The sequence below is a fragment of the Canis lupus genome, chromosome 28 (assembly GCF_003254725.2).
Source record: "Canis lupus dingo isolate Sandy chromosome 28, ASM325472v2, whole genome shotgun sequence".
Classification (NCBI taxonomy): Eukaryota; Metazoa; Chordata; class Mammalia; order Carnivora; family Canidae; genus Canis; species Canis lupus.
In genome coordinates this window covers 41,370,469-41,385,296 of record NC_064270.1, presented here as the reverse complement: position 1 = coordinate 41,385,296, position 14,828 = coordinate 41,370,469, and the positions used below count along the sequence as shown (strand labels likewise).

Sequence of the window (14,828 nt, the reverse complement as noted above, 5' to 3'; positions counted from 1 at the left end):
TGGAAGCCCAGCCAGCCTGATGGGAAAACCAAGCACACCACTGAAGCAGGGTAGAGATGGGTTTGCAGGCAGAGGAGAAGGAAGAACTCGAGTCTGTCCTTCCCCAAGGCAACACTGGCAACAGCCTGCCCCTCAGTGCAGGTAGAAAGCAAAAGAGGTGAGTGGGTCCGTGACTTGGGGAGGTAACGGAAAGGGAAAGAGGCAGACAATGATAGCAAAAGGGATTGGAGGAATGTGTTCCCTACTGTCTGCTTCAAGATTTCAGCAGGATATGTGCCTGTGGATGTCTGGGAGTCCCCTCACTGCAGGATCCCACTACTGGGGCATGGGCACCCCCAAAGCCCTAGGTACAGCCACTCATCTAACCCTATTCTGCTGCAGCCCTGAGAGAAACCAGCTCATAGAGAAACCAAGAACTTGAGTGCCACCTTCTATAAAACAAAAGAGAGGTTTCTAATTGCCATCCAGTGGAAACAAAGCTTCTTGATCAAGGAAGGTGTTCACTACCTCCAATGCTAGGCAGAGGCACACTTCATCAAATGCTATGAAAAAGTAACAGGAATACAGTACCACAAAAAGGAGATAATCTGGAGATAATCTTCCAGTAACCCATCTCTCAGGCATCGAATATTGTAGTCTGACTGATAAAGCATTAAAATAGCTGTTATGGAGATATTCAACAATCTACAAGGAAGCTCAGATGGGCATTTCAAGGAACTTAGATATAACATTAAAGAACAGAAGGAGTTCTCTACCAAAGAGATTTAAATATTTTTTTAAAAATAACCAAACAAAAATTCTGGAGCTGGGGAATTCAACGAATAAGATGAAGACTCATTACAGAGGTTAGGTAACAGGGGAGATCAGATGGAAGGAATGATAAAGGACTTGGGGATGGGAATTTATAAATGATTCAGGAAAGAACCAAAATTTATAAAAAGAAACCCTATGAGAGCTGAAAGGAAATGGGCGTACATGTCCAAGAAACTATTGGTTTCTTTATACAGGTCCAATAAAGCACCTATTATCTCAATGCAGAAAGACCTTCTCCAAGTAAAGTCACTCATATTTGATATTATAAAGAAACTGTCAAAAGTCAATCATAAAGAAAGCATCTTGAAGGCACCCAGGGAACAAAAGAAAGTAACTCCTGTTAATCTGTCTCATGTCAATTTGATTCTTAGTGTGACCTTAGAAGGACCTTGAGGAAACAGGACATTCTTGAATCCTTACATACTCGCAACAATCCATCACAAGGAAAAATTAAGGAAATGATATCATTAACAATTTCATCAAAAATAATAAAATAGTGGGATGTCTGGGTGGCTCAGCGGTTGAGCATCTGCCTTCAGTTCAGAGCATAATCCCAAGGTCCTGGGATCAAGTCCCACATCGGGCTCCCTGTGAGGAGCCTGCTCCTCCTTCTGCCTACATCTCTGCCTCTCTCTGTGTCTCTCATGAATAAATAAAATCTTTTTAAAAACGAAAAAGTCACAAAATAATAATAATAAAATAGGAAAAATTTAAGAAAGATGTGAATATTATATAATATCAAAACTATAGGATGTAGATTTAAAAAATGAAGAGACCAATAAATGGAAAGATGTTTTGTACTCACAGATTGTAAAATATTGTAAATTGTGCATTCAAACCAAAGTGATCCACAGATTCAGTGTAATTACGATGAAAATTCCAAAGGCATTTTTCATAAAACAAAAACAATCCTGAAATATGTATGAAACCACAAAGGAGGGATCCCCGGGTGGCTCAGTGGTTTAGCGCCTCCTTCAGCCCAGGGTGTGATCCTAGAGGCCCAGGATCGAGTCCCACGTCGGGCTCCCTGCATGGGGCCTGCTTCTCCCTCTGCCTGGGTCTCTGCCTCTCTGTGTGTGTCTGTCATGAATAAATAAATAAAATCTTAAAAAAAAAAAAAAACACAAGAGATCCTGCATAGCCAAACCCATCTTGAGAAAGAATAAGCCTTTATACAAAGCTACAGTAAACAAAAGGCTTGAAAGTGTTGAGATTAAAACAGGCAGGAGGATCATCACAGCAGAATGAAATAAACACAAGCGTCCACTTTCCATTGCTCTACAAGGGAGCCAAGCGCACCACGCACAGGACGCCTCCTCAATAAATACTGCTGGGAAAATCAGCCACAAGCAACCCAAGATAGTATGTTATGCAATACACAAACTCTTATGCCACACACAAAAAATAGCTAAAAACACACGTTTTCACATCAGGCCTTTCCTCTGCCACTCGCCGAGGACCACCCCTTCTTCCTTTACTGTGCACCGCACTCAGGAAGCTGCTGCTCCAGGCTACTCACCTCCTCCTCCCGCAGCTCCAGGCCCCCTCGAAGCCCAGGACTAGGGGCACCTCGGCGGTGGCCCCGTCCATGAGGATGCAGAGCAACGCCACAGGAGGAGTGCGACCCATCTTTGGCATCAGCACTGTTTGAGCGGCTAGAACAGACCAGGAAGCCAGGCTCAAGTGAAGGCCCAAGGCTGGGAAGGAGCCAGCCCTGTGCCCTGGCAGCAGGCAGGGGGGAGCCTCGCAGGGGACGCCCTTCACGGTCCCGCAGGAGCCAGCAGCGCAGCAGGCCTCCAAGCGCGCCTCCTCTTGCTGGTTCTCAGGACCCCCGTGGTTTGGCAGTGGTTGGCCTGTCCTGGTGGTAAATCTCTACTGTTCCAGATAAACCCGTCTTTTGCTGATAAAATAAATGGCATGTTTTGTTAAGGTTAACAGGCCTGATTCATTTTAAGGAAGAGCAAACAGAAAACAGCCTCTGAAAACTGCGCAGCAGCTGTGCTTGGCTGGCACAGGTGCACGTAAAAGGAAAGTGTCCGTTTGCACTAGGAGGAGCCGCGCGGGCCGGGTGGCCTGGGGCCACTGCTCCGCCCACGCCGCCGGTGCCCTGGGTGCCCCCGAATCTGTGGGAGGAGGTCCGCCGTGTTAGACTTGCTTGCTCCCCGCTTCACCCTTCGTCACACGGACGCATTAACAGTCCCAACGGGCCTCCGACCTAACGGGCTTTCTCCGGGCTGACCGCGCGCCCTGCGCTCGAGGACCGCCCACCGCGCGCTCTGGGCAAACCGCAGCCGCAACCGCTCCCGGCGGCCCCGTCGGGGTCACGACCCGGGCACCAGCCCCGGGAGCGCGGAGCTCGGCCGCAGCGGGTCCCCAAGAGCCGACACGGTCACGGAGCCCCGCTGGCCAATCAGCGGCCTGGACCACAACGAGGCTGCACGCATGCGCACCAGCGCCCGTCCGCAGCCGTTGGGACTCGGCCCGCCGCGCTCCGAAGCTCAGTGCGCAGGCGTGCCGCGGGAAGCCCCGCCCCCGGCGCGGGTTTCAGCCAATCCCCGCCGAGGCGCCACACGCAGGGCGCCGGGGAGCCGAGGCCGTGGCGGGGCGGCCGGGGCCCTCGGGCGTTGAGCGGGCGGGAGCCATGGAGCCGGCCGAGAAGGCCGGAGGTAATGCGGGGGCCCGGCCACTGGGAGGGGCGGGCCGGCGGGGGCGCTGCTGAAGGAAGGTCGGGCCGTCCACAGCCGTTCGCCCGGCGGCCGCGCCTCAGGAGACCGCAGTCGCTCCGCTCTCCTCGCGGGCGTCGGGCAGCCGGGGACGCGGGGGCAGCGCGGGGCTCTGCTCCCGGTGCCGGCCGCCGCACCAGCCCCGCGGGCGCCCTCGCGGCTCGCAGCTTGCGGGGGGAGGGGGGAGGGGGGGAGGGGCAACGGAGGGGGAGGGGCAACGGAAGCGGCGGCCCCGCCCCCACCCCACCCCGGGGCGCCCCCACCCGGCCAGGACCGGCCCACACAGGGGGCGCAGCCTGGCGGCCCTAGTGGAACCTTCGGGGCGTGGGGCGGGGCTGCCCTCGGGCGCGGGCGGGGGGCGCCTCCGGGGGGCGCCTCCGGGGGCCGCGGGGAGCGTCCCTGAGGTGGGGCAGGTGTGCGGCGTCTTCGCGCCTCTGCCCGCCTTGGCTGCGGCTCCCCTGTGGCCTCGACGTCAGTGCGGGGGATGGGAGCCACATGTCCGCCTTCCGCCGCTTCTTAGTCGGTTTGACATTATTTTGAGATAAAAGTAAAACCTGGGGGTCACACTGCACAGGCTACCCTGTGCCCTGGGTGCTTTGTTCACAAGATATCAAGCGTCGCACAACAAGGTATGACGACCCCGTGTGGGCACAGCAGTCTGCCTTCCCCTGTGACGGCGCTGGCCATGCAGTAGAGGAAAAACCACTGCAGCCCACTGCCTGGTCCACTGATAGTCCCTGCGAAAATGGTTGCCCAGACTAACTGTAAAAACCATTTTGGAGTCCCCCAAATTTATTAACTTCAGAAAAATACAACCTTGTGTCTGATGAAAGGAAACACCCTCTTGTCCTCCAGTCCCAGCCTCCAGAGGCAACGACTGTTGAAGTTTCTTCTGTTATTCTGGCCAGAGGTTATCTAAACACGGTGTGCACGAATCTGTAGACTGACTGACGGTATGTTTCACTCTGGCCCTATGGGGTTCGCTCCACACCATTTTTTCCACTAGGGTCTCTTTCCCTGTTAGTACACACAAATCTACCTGTTCAGTGGCTGTGCGGCATCTTGTGGGGATAAGGCATAAGTTCTTGACTGCCGGGCATTCAAGTTGTTTCTCACTTTTGATGTAACAGGTATTGCTTCAGTGTCTTTACAGGCCTTGTGCATCCTTAACTGACTATATCTCATACATAAATCCCTAGATAACAGAATTATGGCCCCATCAGTTTCCACAGTCTTACCAGTATGTATGAGCTTTCCCACATCATCTCACTGGCCATTGTCAGATTTATTAATCTTTACCGATCAGATAGGTATAATATGTTATTTTCAACTCATTAATTATGATAGTTATCTCTTTTAAAATATTTAGTGACCATTTATATAATTTTTGCTTGACTGTCCTCTCCTTTTCTCCATTCTTATAGAGAAATGATTGTTTACCTTCTTTATATTGACTAGTTGCTCTTTAAAAAACGTATCATGGAAAAATTTAAGCATATTCAAAAGGTAAGAATAAAGTATAATTACCCCATGACCCCATCTTTCCACTTCAGTAGTTATCAGCTTTTAGCAAATCTTGTTTCTCCTTTATCCTCACCCACTCACTCCACTATTTCATTGGAGGATGACAGGCATGATAGCATGTCATCTATAAATATTTCCATACATATCTCTAACAGATATCCAAAATATAACCACAATAGTATTTTCATGTCTGAATAACAACTACAGTAATTCCTTAGTTTCAAATATCAAATATCCAGTCAGTTTTCTAATTTCCCTGATTGTGTCATCAATATTTTTTAAAGTACACAGGTTTGAATCAAGATCTAAATTAATGTCCATTTTTCAGATTAATTTATGTTCCTTTAATCCCTTTTAGTCTGCAAGACTTCCTTTCTTCATTATCCCTCAAAATCTGTTAAAAGAACTGAGTTGGTTTTCCTGTAAAGTTGCCAATCTGGATGTTGCTGATTGCATCCCCATGTGTCCTATTGCCTGTATTTCCTCTGAATTAGTATTTAGACTAGTGGATTAAAAGATATTAGTCTGACTTTTTTTTTGGCAAAAATAGTATATTATATTTTTACATCAAGTGGCTCATTGTATCCAGTTATCTTTATTGTGATGTTAATGCCATTAATAGTAATTGCCTAGATCTACCAGTTCATTTAGATATTAAGAATAAGAGGCAGCCCCGGTGGCTCAGCGGTTTGGCGTCGCCTTCAGCCCCGGGTGTGATACTGGAGACCCAGGATCGAATCCCACATCGGGCTCCCTACGTGGGGCCTGCTTCTCCTTCTGCCTGTGTCTCTGCCTCTGTGTGTGTGTGTCTCTCATGAATAAATAAATCAAATATAAAAAAGAATAAGTGCCTGTATTGGTTATAAACAGGTTAATATGAAATATTTTATTAAGAGGCTTCATAATAAGTGATTGTATATAGAATAGCTTTTTGTATTTTTTATGTTTAAATGAGATGTCTTAAATTTTCTTCTATTCTTTGAGATGCCTTGTATTTTCTGTTCTCAAGACTCTTTAGAACTCTCTAGTTAATTAGCCATCTGCAGTTAGAGTGATTTTTGATCCCTGTTTCTATATATATACGCCTTTTTATATATACCCCTCCTTTTTTTTTCTTTCATTATTACATCATGAGCTTTGAGCCAATCTTGAATATTACAGGCAGTGAAACTTCACCCCTCCCCTTGGCCTGAGTTTTATTAAGGGGAAATCTGTGGTATGATTTCACAATTGTAGAAGGTTGACAGTGAAACAGTCTGACTCATCTCATATTCAGTGTCCACCTCAGGACAAGAAGCAGGGGCTGCCATTGTGGCTGGGGACCTGAGCTCCCTCAGTCCCATACCAAAGTTGTTGGACCCTTACTCGGGATTTTAAAGCGTTTGGTTTTGCCTCCACAGGGCAGGCCAAGTCCTCCCAGAAAATTGAAGACTTGCTGGAAATGGTGAAGAAGTTGCAGAAAGGTCACATGTCTCCTGTAACTGAAGCACAGCCTGAGCTTTGGGATAAGGCAGAAATGGATTCAGTTCCAGACCCCACAATTTACAACCTTGGGAAATTAACTCATTTGTTCTCTCTTACTTTTAAAAATTAATTCTTTGAAGTAAAGATACAGCCCCATGATTCAAAATTACAGTCTGAGGGGATAGAAGGCAAAAAATTTTCCCAAAACCCTCTTGCTAGACACCCATTTGGCCCCCACTGCATTTAGTTAAATCCAGGGTTTCAGTGTAAACCTCCACCTTAGCTCTACTGCTCTCTGCAGCCCAGAGCTTACCAGACTCGTTCCAGCCATGTTCCCACCTCATGGCGGTGTCCCACCCCCACCTGGAAACTTCGCTTCCCATGATTGGGGACCTTCAAGAGGTCTTCCCATGGCTAAAGAGCATGCCCTACTCGTTCACTCTTTAATTCCTTGCCCGTCTATTTTTCTTGGCTACAATTTCTACAACCTGACTCAGTATCTCTATTTTTTCATTGCCTCCCCTGCCCAGAATAAGTTCCTGTAGGGCTCCCAACTTCCCCTTCCTGTCATCACTCAGCTTCCTTTCCTTCCTGCAGCGGGAAGCCTAGAGCCCAGGGTCGAAGTCCTGATCAATCGGATTAACGAGGTTCAGCAAGGTGAGCTCAGGGATTAGCTACATGATTTGCAGGTTCCTTGTTGAAAAGTGACTTAAGTATTTCATAGCAGATCATTAAACCAAGGATGGGTCCATTTAAATGCAACTGCTATAGTCATATTGTCCATTAACCTGGCGCTGCTGTCACCTGAGCCCCCCAAAAAAGGCATGGGCTCTGGAAGCCTCATTTCTTGCCTTAAAATCTGCCCCCCACCCAGATTTCCTTGAAGAGAAATGTGAAATGTCACTGTTTGCAGGGAATCGTGCAGTTGGAGGCTGCACTTATACATAGTTCTGCTTTTTGGCACAGCAAAAAAGAAAGCCAGTGAGGAGCTGGGAGAGGCCCGAACTGTTTGGGAGGCCCTGCAGAAGGAAATGGACTCACGTAAGCATACCAGGGGTTACCCAGAGGTCTCTGGTGTCAAGCCTTCCTGAACTCAACACTCTGGACATGTAGCATCCTTGCTGTGGCCAAGGGCTCCTGCCCCCTCTGCAGCATCAGGTCCTACCAGTCTCCTACTAGTAGGGTGGATAGGAGTATTCCCAGAGTCCCCTCCAAGCATCCTTCCACCTCAGGGCCTGTGAGGCGGTTCAGCCCCAGATAGTACAGGTCCTTCTTGCCACCCGTCATCCTAAGCCCTTACCTTGAATGTTCCTATCTCCAGTAGAACTCCCCCAGCCATCCCATTTAAGGATAGCACCCTGTCCCCACCGGATCACATTCCCCTTAGAACTTAATGTGTTTCTCCATAGCACATATTCCCAGTTCATCTCTCCTCTCCGTGTGAACACACTGGCCTCCACAGTTTCCTCAGTCAGCCATCACCAACCCTAGGGCCCTTGACTGCTTACAGGGAGTGTGGGCTCAACTCCCAAGGGTCCACATTTGGGGTTGGAGTAGAGCTGTCCCAAAGTGCCTGTGCAACCAGGGGCAGGTGCACTCCCTGAGGGTGCAGTGGGAGGTCTCCGATGCCTGAATGTGTTACTGTGTTTTCCAGTGAGTGGAGAGAAAGTACGCCTGAAAGAGATCTTGAACAAAAAGCAAGGTAATTGCAGCGACTCCATCCCCCTGCAGAAGCCAGTCTCTCCATAGTAGCTGAAGCCCTTTGAAACCTGAATTAGCTTGTATTCCTCCTGTGGCTTCTACCAGCCAGATGCAGGACTTGATCCTGGAACCCTGGGATCATGCCCTGAGCCAAAGACAGATGTTCAACCACTGAGCCACCGAGGCATCCCTCCACTAGACTTGCAGTAAATGACAAAGTCCCATCAGGTGTCCACAAGCCCACACATGATCTGACCCTATTTTCTACATCCAATCCTGATGTCTTGAAGGATTTTCACGTGGCCCTTGGCTCCTCTCCCTGCAGAGACCCTAAGAATCCTCAGGCTGCACTGCCAGGAGAAGGAGAGTGAGGCACAGAGGTAAGAGCTTCCACCTGGGCCTTGTTCTGCCCACCCCCTTGATCTGGGTGGAAAAGACACCAGGAAAATCAGCTCTGGACCCACGGTTGCATTATCTTCCTCTGTAAAAAAGAGAAGCTAGATGCAGGTCTTCCCACCTCAGTCCCAACAGCACACAGTAAGGGTACTCTGACTCACTCAGATAATCATTCATTTGCTAGAACTACCAAATTATTTCTGTGGTTTTATTCTATGCCTGGTACTCTTTCTAAAATAGGCTCCTTGGTTCTCTGTGCACTCATGTGTTCCCTCATTTAGGCATCTAGCCACCCAGTGTCTCCATCCACTTCAATATTCGTTAATCCATATCTCCACATAACCTTGATTTAGCTCATTTCATGACCCAGAGTCCCCAAGCCCTCGTATACCAACATTGGAATGGTGTGGGAAATTTGGAGGAGATTAGTTATCTGTGTGCTTGTGCACCTGTGTCCATGTTGATCTCCCTGATTTCACAACAGTATTTCCAGGGGACACGTGCCCATGCCCCCCCCATAAAGTGATCAAAGAAGGACCTCAACCTGGAAAGCCAGAACAGACCCCAAGAGGAAGCAGAAGCCCCACCCCAGCCCTCTCCTGGGGAGGTATTCAGAGACTGTGAGAGCTGCCTTGCCTCTTCCCAGGAAGCATACCATGCTGCAGGAGTGCAAGGAGCGAATTTCTGCCCTGAACTCCCAGATTGAGGAAGAGAAGAATAAACAGAGGCAACTGAGGTAAAGTCCCCGAGGCCAGGCAGAGTGGTGGTGGGTAATATTAGGGATGGGGCTTAGAAGAGCTGGCTGAGGTGAGGCCTGGAGCCTCAAGGTGGTGAAGGTGCTTCCCACAGAGCAGAGGACGTGGGCAACTTTCATATGGTCTATGCATGAAGACCCCTGGCTTGGGCCAAGGTGGGGAGGAATGTCTCAGCACATGGCTCCTCATCTTGTGTGGTTGGTCTGCAGGTTGGATTTTGAGGAACAGCTAGAGGATCTGATGGGCCAGCACAAGGACCTCTGGAAGTTCCATGTGAGTCACCCAAAGCCATTCCTCCCACCTTTCACATCTTCCCTGGCAGTCCCAGGCCCAAAACTCATGATCATGCTGCAGGCCTCCTTCCTCTCATCTGCCACCCCCAGCTCCTGAGCTAGCATGGGTGGTCATATGTCCAAATGGCCCTTAGCTCAATCCCTCGTCATCATCCTCACTGCCACCCGGTGTCCTTCTCTTCACTGGGCCTGCCCATTCATCCCTTCAGGGGCCAGGAGGAACCCTGATGAACCAAGGAGAGGTAATCCATAGAGCGGATAGGAGGGTGTGTCTGCAGCCATGACTGACACAGGGCACACAAGTGGGGATCCAGGCAGACCATCCTGACCACCTAGGAGTCCAGAGAGAATAAGTGTTAAGATGGAGGGGCTCAGTGAGGAGGCCACACAAAGGCAGGTGGAGCTGCAGTGCCAGGCTGGTAACTGATTCTCCAGGGAACAGTTGTGATTTGTAATGTTTTCGGGATGTCCTGTAAGAAATAGTTGCCTCAGACCTGATCTCAAAACTGGCAAAGTTCCTGAACATTAACCACCTCATGAGCCTCAAATGCAGCATCACAGGTATCAGGCGAGACAGTTCCAGGTGCAGACAGTAGCCAGTACAAAGGCCCTGAAGCTGGAACATGCCTTGTGTGCCCAGAGGCCCAGAATAGTAGGAAGTGAGGCAGGCTGAGTAGAGACCAGATCCAGATAGACTTCTCTGAAGGGCATGGGAAGAGGCTGGAACACATGGACAGGCCTCCTCTCTACCTACTCAGGGGCCAGAGCAGATGGCCCGGGAGATTGACACCCTGGACAGCAGCAAGGAGCACCTGCTCAAAGAAGGTGAGAGCGAGAAGGGGGAAGCCCTGATTTGCCCTGCACTGCCCTGCCGTACCCTGCCCATTGTCCCTTCTTGCTGCAGAGAAGCTTGTGGAGGCAAAGCTGGAAGATGTGAAGCATCGTCTGTGTTCCCAGTTTGGGGCTGACGGCTGCTCAACCATTGCTGAGGGGCTCTTTCTCCGCAGCCAGGAGGCTGCAGCTGCAGTGTAAGACCAAAGAGGACAGGGACAGGGAATGGGGTGGAGGGACGGAGTTTCCAGTGCTGATGGCCCCACCCTCAGGCATCTGTTTGAAGAGGAGAACAGGAAGGCCCAGGGGCTCCTGGATGCTGCTACACATCACCATGAGCAGCTGCAGCAGAAGTGCCAACAATTGCAGCAGAAGAGGCAGAGGTGGGCATGGAGGCCCTGCCCCCAGTCCCCAAGAGGAAGGTGGCTGTGAGGGCACCTCTGCTCCCCTTTCAGCTCATCTCCCCATTTCTTTACACCCTCTTGTCCCTTCTCCTCCCCCCTCCCCATACTGACCCCACCCCTTTCTGTCCAGGCTTAAAGAGGAGCTGGAAAAGCTTGGGATGCAGATCCCTGTTCAAGCCCAAAGCAAACAAGAGGAAGGGGCTGGCCCAGGAGAACCTGTGAGACCTGGAATTGGGTGGCAAGGAGCAGAGATAGCTCATAAAAGGAGCTGGGTAGAGGAAGGCAAGGAAGGGGAATCACAGAGTCCTCAAAGATGCTCTTTGGGGAAGGGTGTTCTCATAGGGCATAACCAAGACAGGAGTACAGAGGCTGGCAGTGGTGGGGTGGGAAGGGGCACATCCCAGTAAGGCTGTGGGCACAGGGGTGCACAGAGACTTCGCTTCTCAGACCCTGACCTCCCACAGGCCAATCCTAAGCTCCTAGGAGTCATTCAGGAGAAAGACCCAGAGATGCCCACCAAGGAAGGCCCTATGCCCTCTTAGGCAAGAAGGACTCTCCCTACCCTGGAGCCTATTCAGTGCCATGAACTTCAAGAAATAAAATTACTATTTCAGTACCACTGTCTCAGCTGAGTTTGTGCAGGGGTGGTAGGGCTTGTCCAGCCCAAGACCCTTGACCCCTGAGGCTGGGTAAAACCTTGGCCACATCTCCATTTGGCCTCAGCCAGAGTTCGACGGGAGGTGCCCAGTATGTGCTTCCCTAACCTCATAGTCTCTGCTCATTTCTAGGACTACACACCCTGTTTTGGATCTCCAGGCAGAAAGGTGCACGTTCTGCAAACTCACCCTGTGATTATTTGAATTTGTTACTGAGGCCTGAACTATACAGAACCTACAGAACCTGGAAATCCCAAACATGAGGAACAAGGTGCTTGGGATCTCAGCCAGTCCCTTACCCACAGTCCCCACCGACTAGCTGAGAAAAAAATAATTGGAAGCCAAGTGTAGTTTCTGCTCTTGTGGGCACAAAATACATAACTGACATACCTGTCTATACAACACAGTATGTTAGAATTTTCCATGTCCTGGGAGTCAGTCACCTGAGACTATTGTGTGCTTTTGAGGCAGGTCTCAAATCAAAAAATGTACTCCCCAAAAAAAAAAAAAAATGTACTCCCCAAATCAAGGGCAGCAAAGGTAGTCCAAGTCTGGGATCCTAGGCCAAAATGCAGTGACTAAAGTAGAGATCCTTCCCTTGGAAGGCTCCCACATGCCAGTAGGGAGGTAACATGACAGGAGAGGTCCAAGCAGGCCACCAGTGTGGAGAGCACTGTTTCCACGAAACAATGGGAAAACCTAACCTGGTGAGAAATTATTCATTCAGCCAGACAGTAAGCATCAGCCTCCCAGTTTTCTACCTGAGGTGGGGTTAATCAGACCTGTGTCATAAATGAATAGGTAATCTCAAAGTAACTCCTGCATCTCCTGGAAATTAATATTTTTCACTGCATGCCGGTGGAAACATCACCTTTAAGAACTGCATCTCAGCCAAGCCCATGATGCCCATGATTGTAGCATCAGGTTTAGATCTTTAAAACAGGACACACAATTGCTTCAACAGATGAATGAAAGGCTTTGGCAAAATCCAACACCTATTTACATAAAGAAAAATTATAAACACAGGAATAGAAGGTAACTTCATTTATACTTGGTGGTGAAGTGTTAGAAGCATTTCAGGCATATTTAAATACTATTCATGACATTGAAGTTCTAGACAGTGAAATAGGACCAGAGAAAAAGGACTGGAACCTTCCCCTACCCCTGCTCACAACCACATGACTATCTGCCAAAGAAGAAAGAAAATCCTTCCTGCTAAGCCTTGCAATCTCCCTCCAGGCCCTTTACTTGGAAACCCAAAGATCGTGTCAGCTGGAAAAGGAGAACTGTAGCCCCATCACCACAGTGGGGCAATCAAGAGTGGGTTCCTAGCTGAGAAACACACTAAAATCCATAGCTGGTGGAGTCACTTACAAGGTTAAGGTAAAGGCAGATGACCTAGAAGAGATTGTTCAAAGATTAACCTAGACAAAATACCAAGGAGCCAGGACTCGCTAGGTTTGAAAATAAAACTGTTCCTCCTTCCCAGCTTCTCCAGTTATATCAGGCTAAAGATCACTTTCAAGACACTACCAGCAAAATGGAGCCACAGAGTAAATCTCAGACCAAGGGTGCTGCTTTAAGACCCTTCCTTGAGACTCTTGGGACACCTGGGTGGCTCAACAGTTGAGCGTCTGCCTTTGGCTCAGGACGTGTTGTTCCCAGTTTGGGGGTCGAGTCCCATATCAGGCTCCCTGTGAGGAGCCTGCTTTTCCCTCTGCCTATGTCTCTGCCTCTCTATGTGTCGCATGAATAAATAAAATCTTTAAAAAATGACCCTTCCTTGAGACTCCTAAGAGTGCACCTTGTATATTCTCACAGATGATAAGGCTTTTACAAATCTCAGAGGCTCTGTCCCCACATCACTCTCAGGTTGAGGTAGAGTGGATCCTGTTCCAGAAGTATGGGGCTGGCTTTCGTCTAATAGAGTGGACAGTAGTTTCCTGTATCAGAAATCCAAAAACTTTTTTAAAGGAATCAAACCAATTTCAAATGAAAGGTTTAGAAACAGCTCAAATGAAGAAACTAGTTTTAAAAAGGGGGGGAGGTATGTCTTGTAGAAGAGAGAAAATGACTGAGTGCAGAATCCAGAACCTTGGAAGTCATCCCCAGAACCACTGCACCCTAATCCAGGAAATGATGGTGTGTCCTGCTAGAACCCAAAGTTTCTATGGACCACAGATGGCTAAGTGCCTCCCGATTCCCCTCCCCTTTGAGTGGACCAGCTGAAACTCCCATCTCCGTGCCACCACCGTGTGTCGTGTTGTGCAGGGCCCTAACTGGTCATGTCAGGTCACATGGCTTCAGCTTAAGAGCAACCACACAGAAGGGACTGCGCCCAAGACCGAGTACAGATGATGTCCTAGATTTTGAGCCAAGCAGCTTTATAAACGGACATCCTTGAGTTTTAAGTTTTTATTTATTCATAGAGACACACAGAGAGAGAGAGGCAGAGACACAGGCAGAGGGAGAAGCAGGCCCCATGCAGGGAGCCCGACATGGGACTCGATCCCGGGTTTCCAGGATCACACCCCAGGCTGCAAGCGGTGCTAAACTGCTAAGCCACCAGGGCTGCCCAATCCTTGAGTTTTAATATAGTTTTTATATGTAAGTGATGTGAACTCTATCACCAGAAAGCAGATTGTATCCACTCAATTTTCCAAATATGGCCACATTACTATGTCCCATCCCACATACTCTTTTGTAAGATGCCCTTCTGTCAATAGTTGGAATCTATTTCTCCACTACTTAAGAGTCTTCATGGGCCCTGTAAATACAGACTAAAGAAATGCAGAACAGACACTGGCTACTTAGCAGTAGTACTGGTAAATGTCCCCTTGGAGGCTAAAATCACTCCCAATAACCAATGGTCTATACTGTTTAGAAAACTTTTTTTCAATACATTATCATTTCTAGCTGAGTTTTTATAAACCTTGCTGAAACTGATCATTTTCCCTTCATGAGAAATTCACTAACAAACACAAAATTCGTTCTCTTGAAAACTTGGACAAATTAAAGATATTTATAAGGTTTCACTTTATTCTAAGTGCTCATCTTAGTGAGTCATCTCTGATAAAGGCATTCCTGCCTTTATTGGATTCTTCCTTCCTATATTTCTTTAATTTTTCCATATATTGACTTGGGTTTAAAAGATGACCCACAGGTTCTTTCCTGTGTGAATTTCCTACACACGGATTGGTAACTCCTCTCCTATCTCAAAATCATAAAGTGAACTCGCTACAGTGGACTGGTAGTGTTGTAGATGTGT

The 14,828-nt window shown here is 48.7% G+C and overlaps 1 protein-coding gene across 3 annotated transcripts; it reads left to right on the top strand.

Annotated features, from left to right (window-relative positions):
• The first annotated feature begins 3,327 nt into the window (after positions 1 to 3,327).
• SYCE1 (synaptonemal complex central element protein 1) lies at positions 3,328 to 11,520 on the top strand. 3 transcript variants are annotated; one of them, XM_025467751.2, is made up of 14 exons: positions 3,340 to 3,479; positions 4,392 to 4,489; positions 6,461 to 6,523; positions 7,122 to 7,181; positions 7,491 to 7,565; positions 8,179 to 8,226; positions 8,551 to 8,605; positions 9,268 to 9,357; positions 9,586 to 9,649; positions 10,428 to 10,494; positions 10,574 to 10,697; positions 10,773 to 10,883; positions 11,035 to 11,122; positions 11,369 to 11,520. In XM_025467751.2, the coding sequence occupies exons 3-14, from the start codon at positions 6,502 to 6,504 to the stop codon at positions 11,444 to 11,446; spliced, it is 882 nt and encodes a 293-aa protein (XP_025323536.1). In that variant the 5' UTR covers positions 3,340 to 3,479; positions 4,392 to 4,489; positions 6,461 to 6,501; the 3' UTR covers positions 11,447 to 11,520. The 3 variants fall into 3 exon arrangements, with proteins under 3 accessions (XP_025323535.1, XP_025323536.1, XP_025323537.1); XM_025467750.3 differs by lacking the exon at positions 4,392 to 4,489 and having other exon boundaries at positions 3,328 to 3,479; positions 11,035 to 11,186; XM_025467752.3 differs by lacking the exons at positions 3,340 to 3,479; positions 4,392 to 4,489 and adding an exon at positions 3,969 to 4,165.
• The last annotated feature ends 3,308 nt before the right edge of the window (positions 11,521 to 14,828 follow it).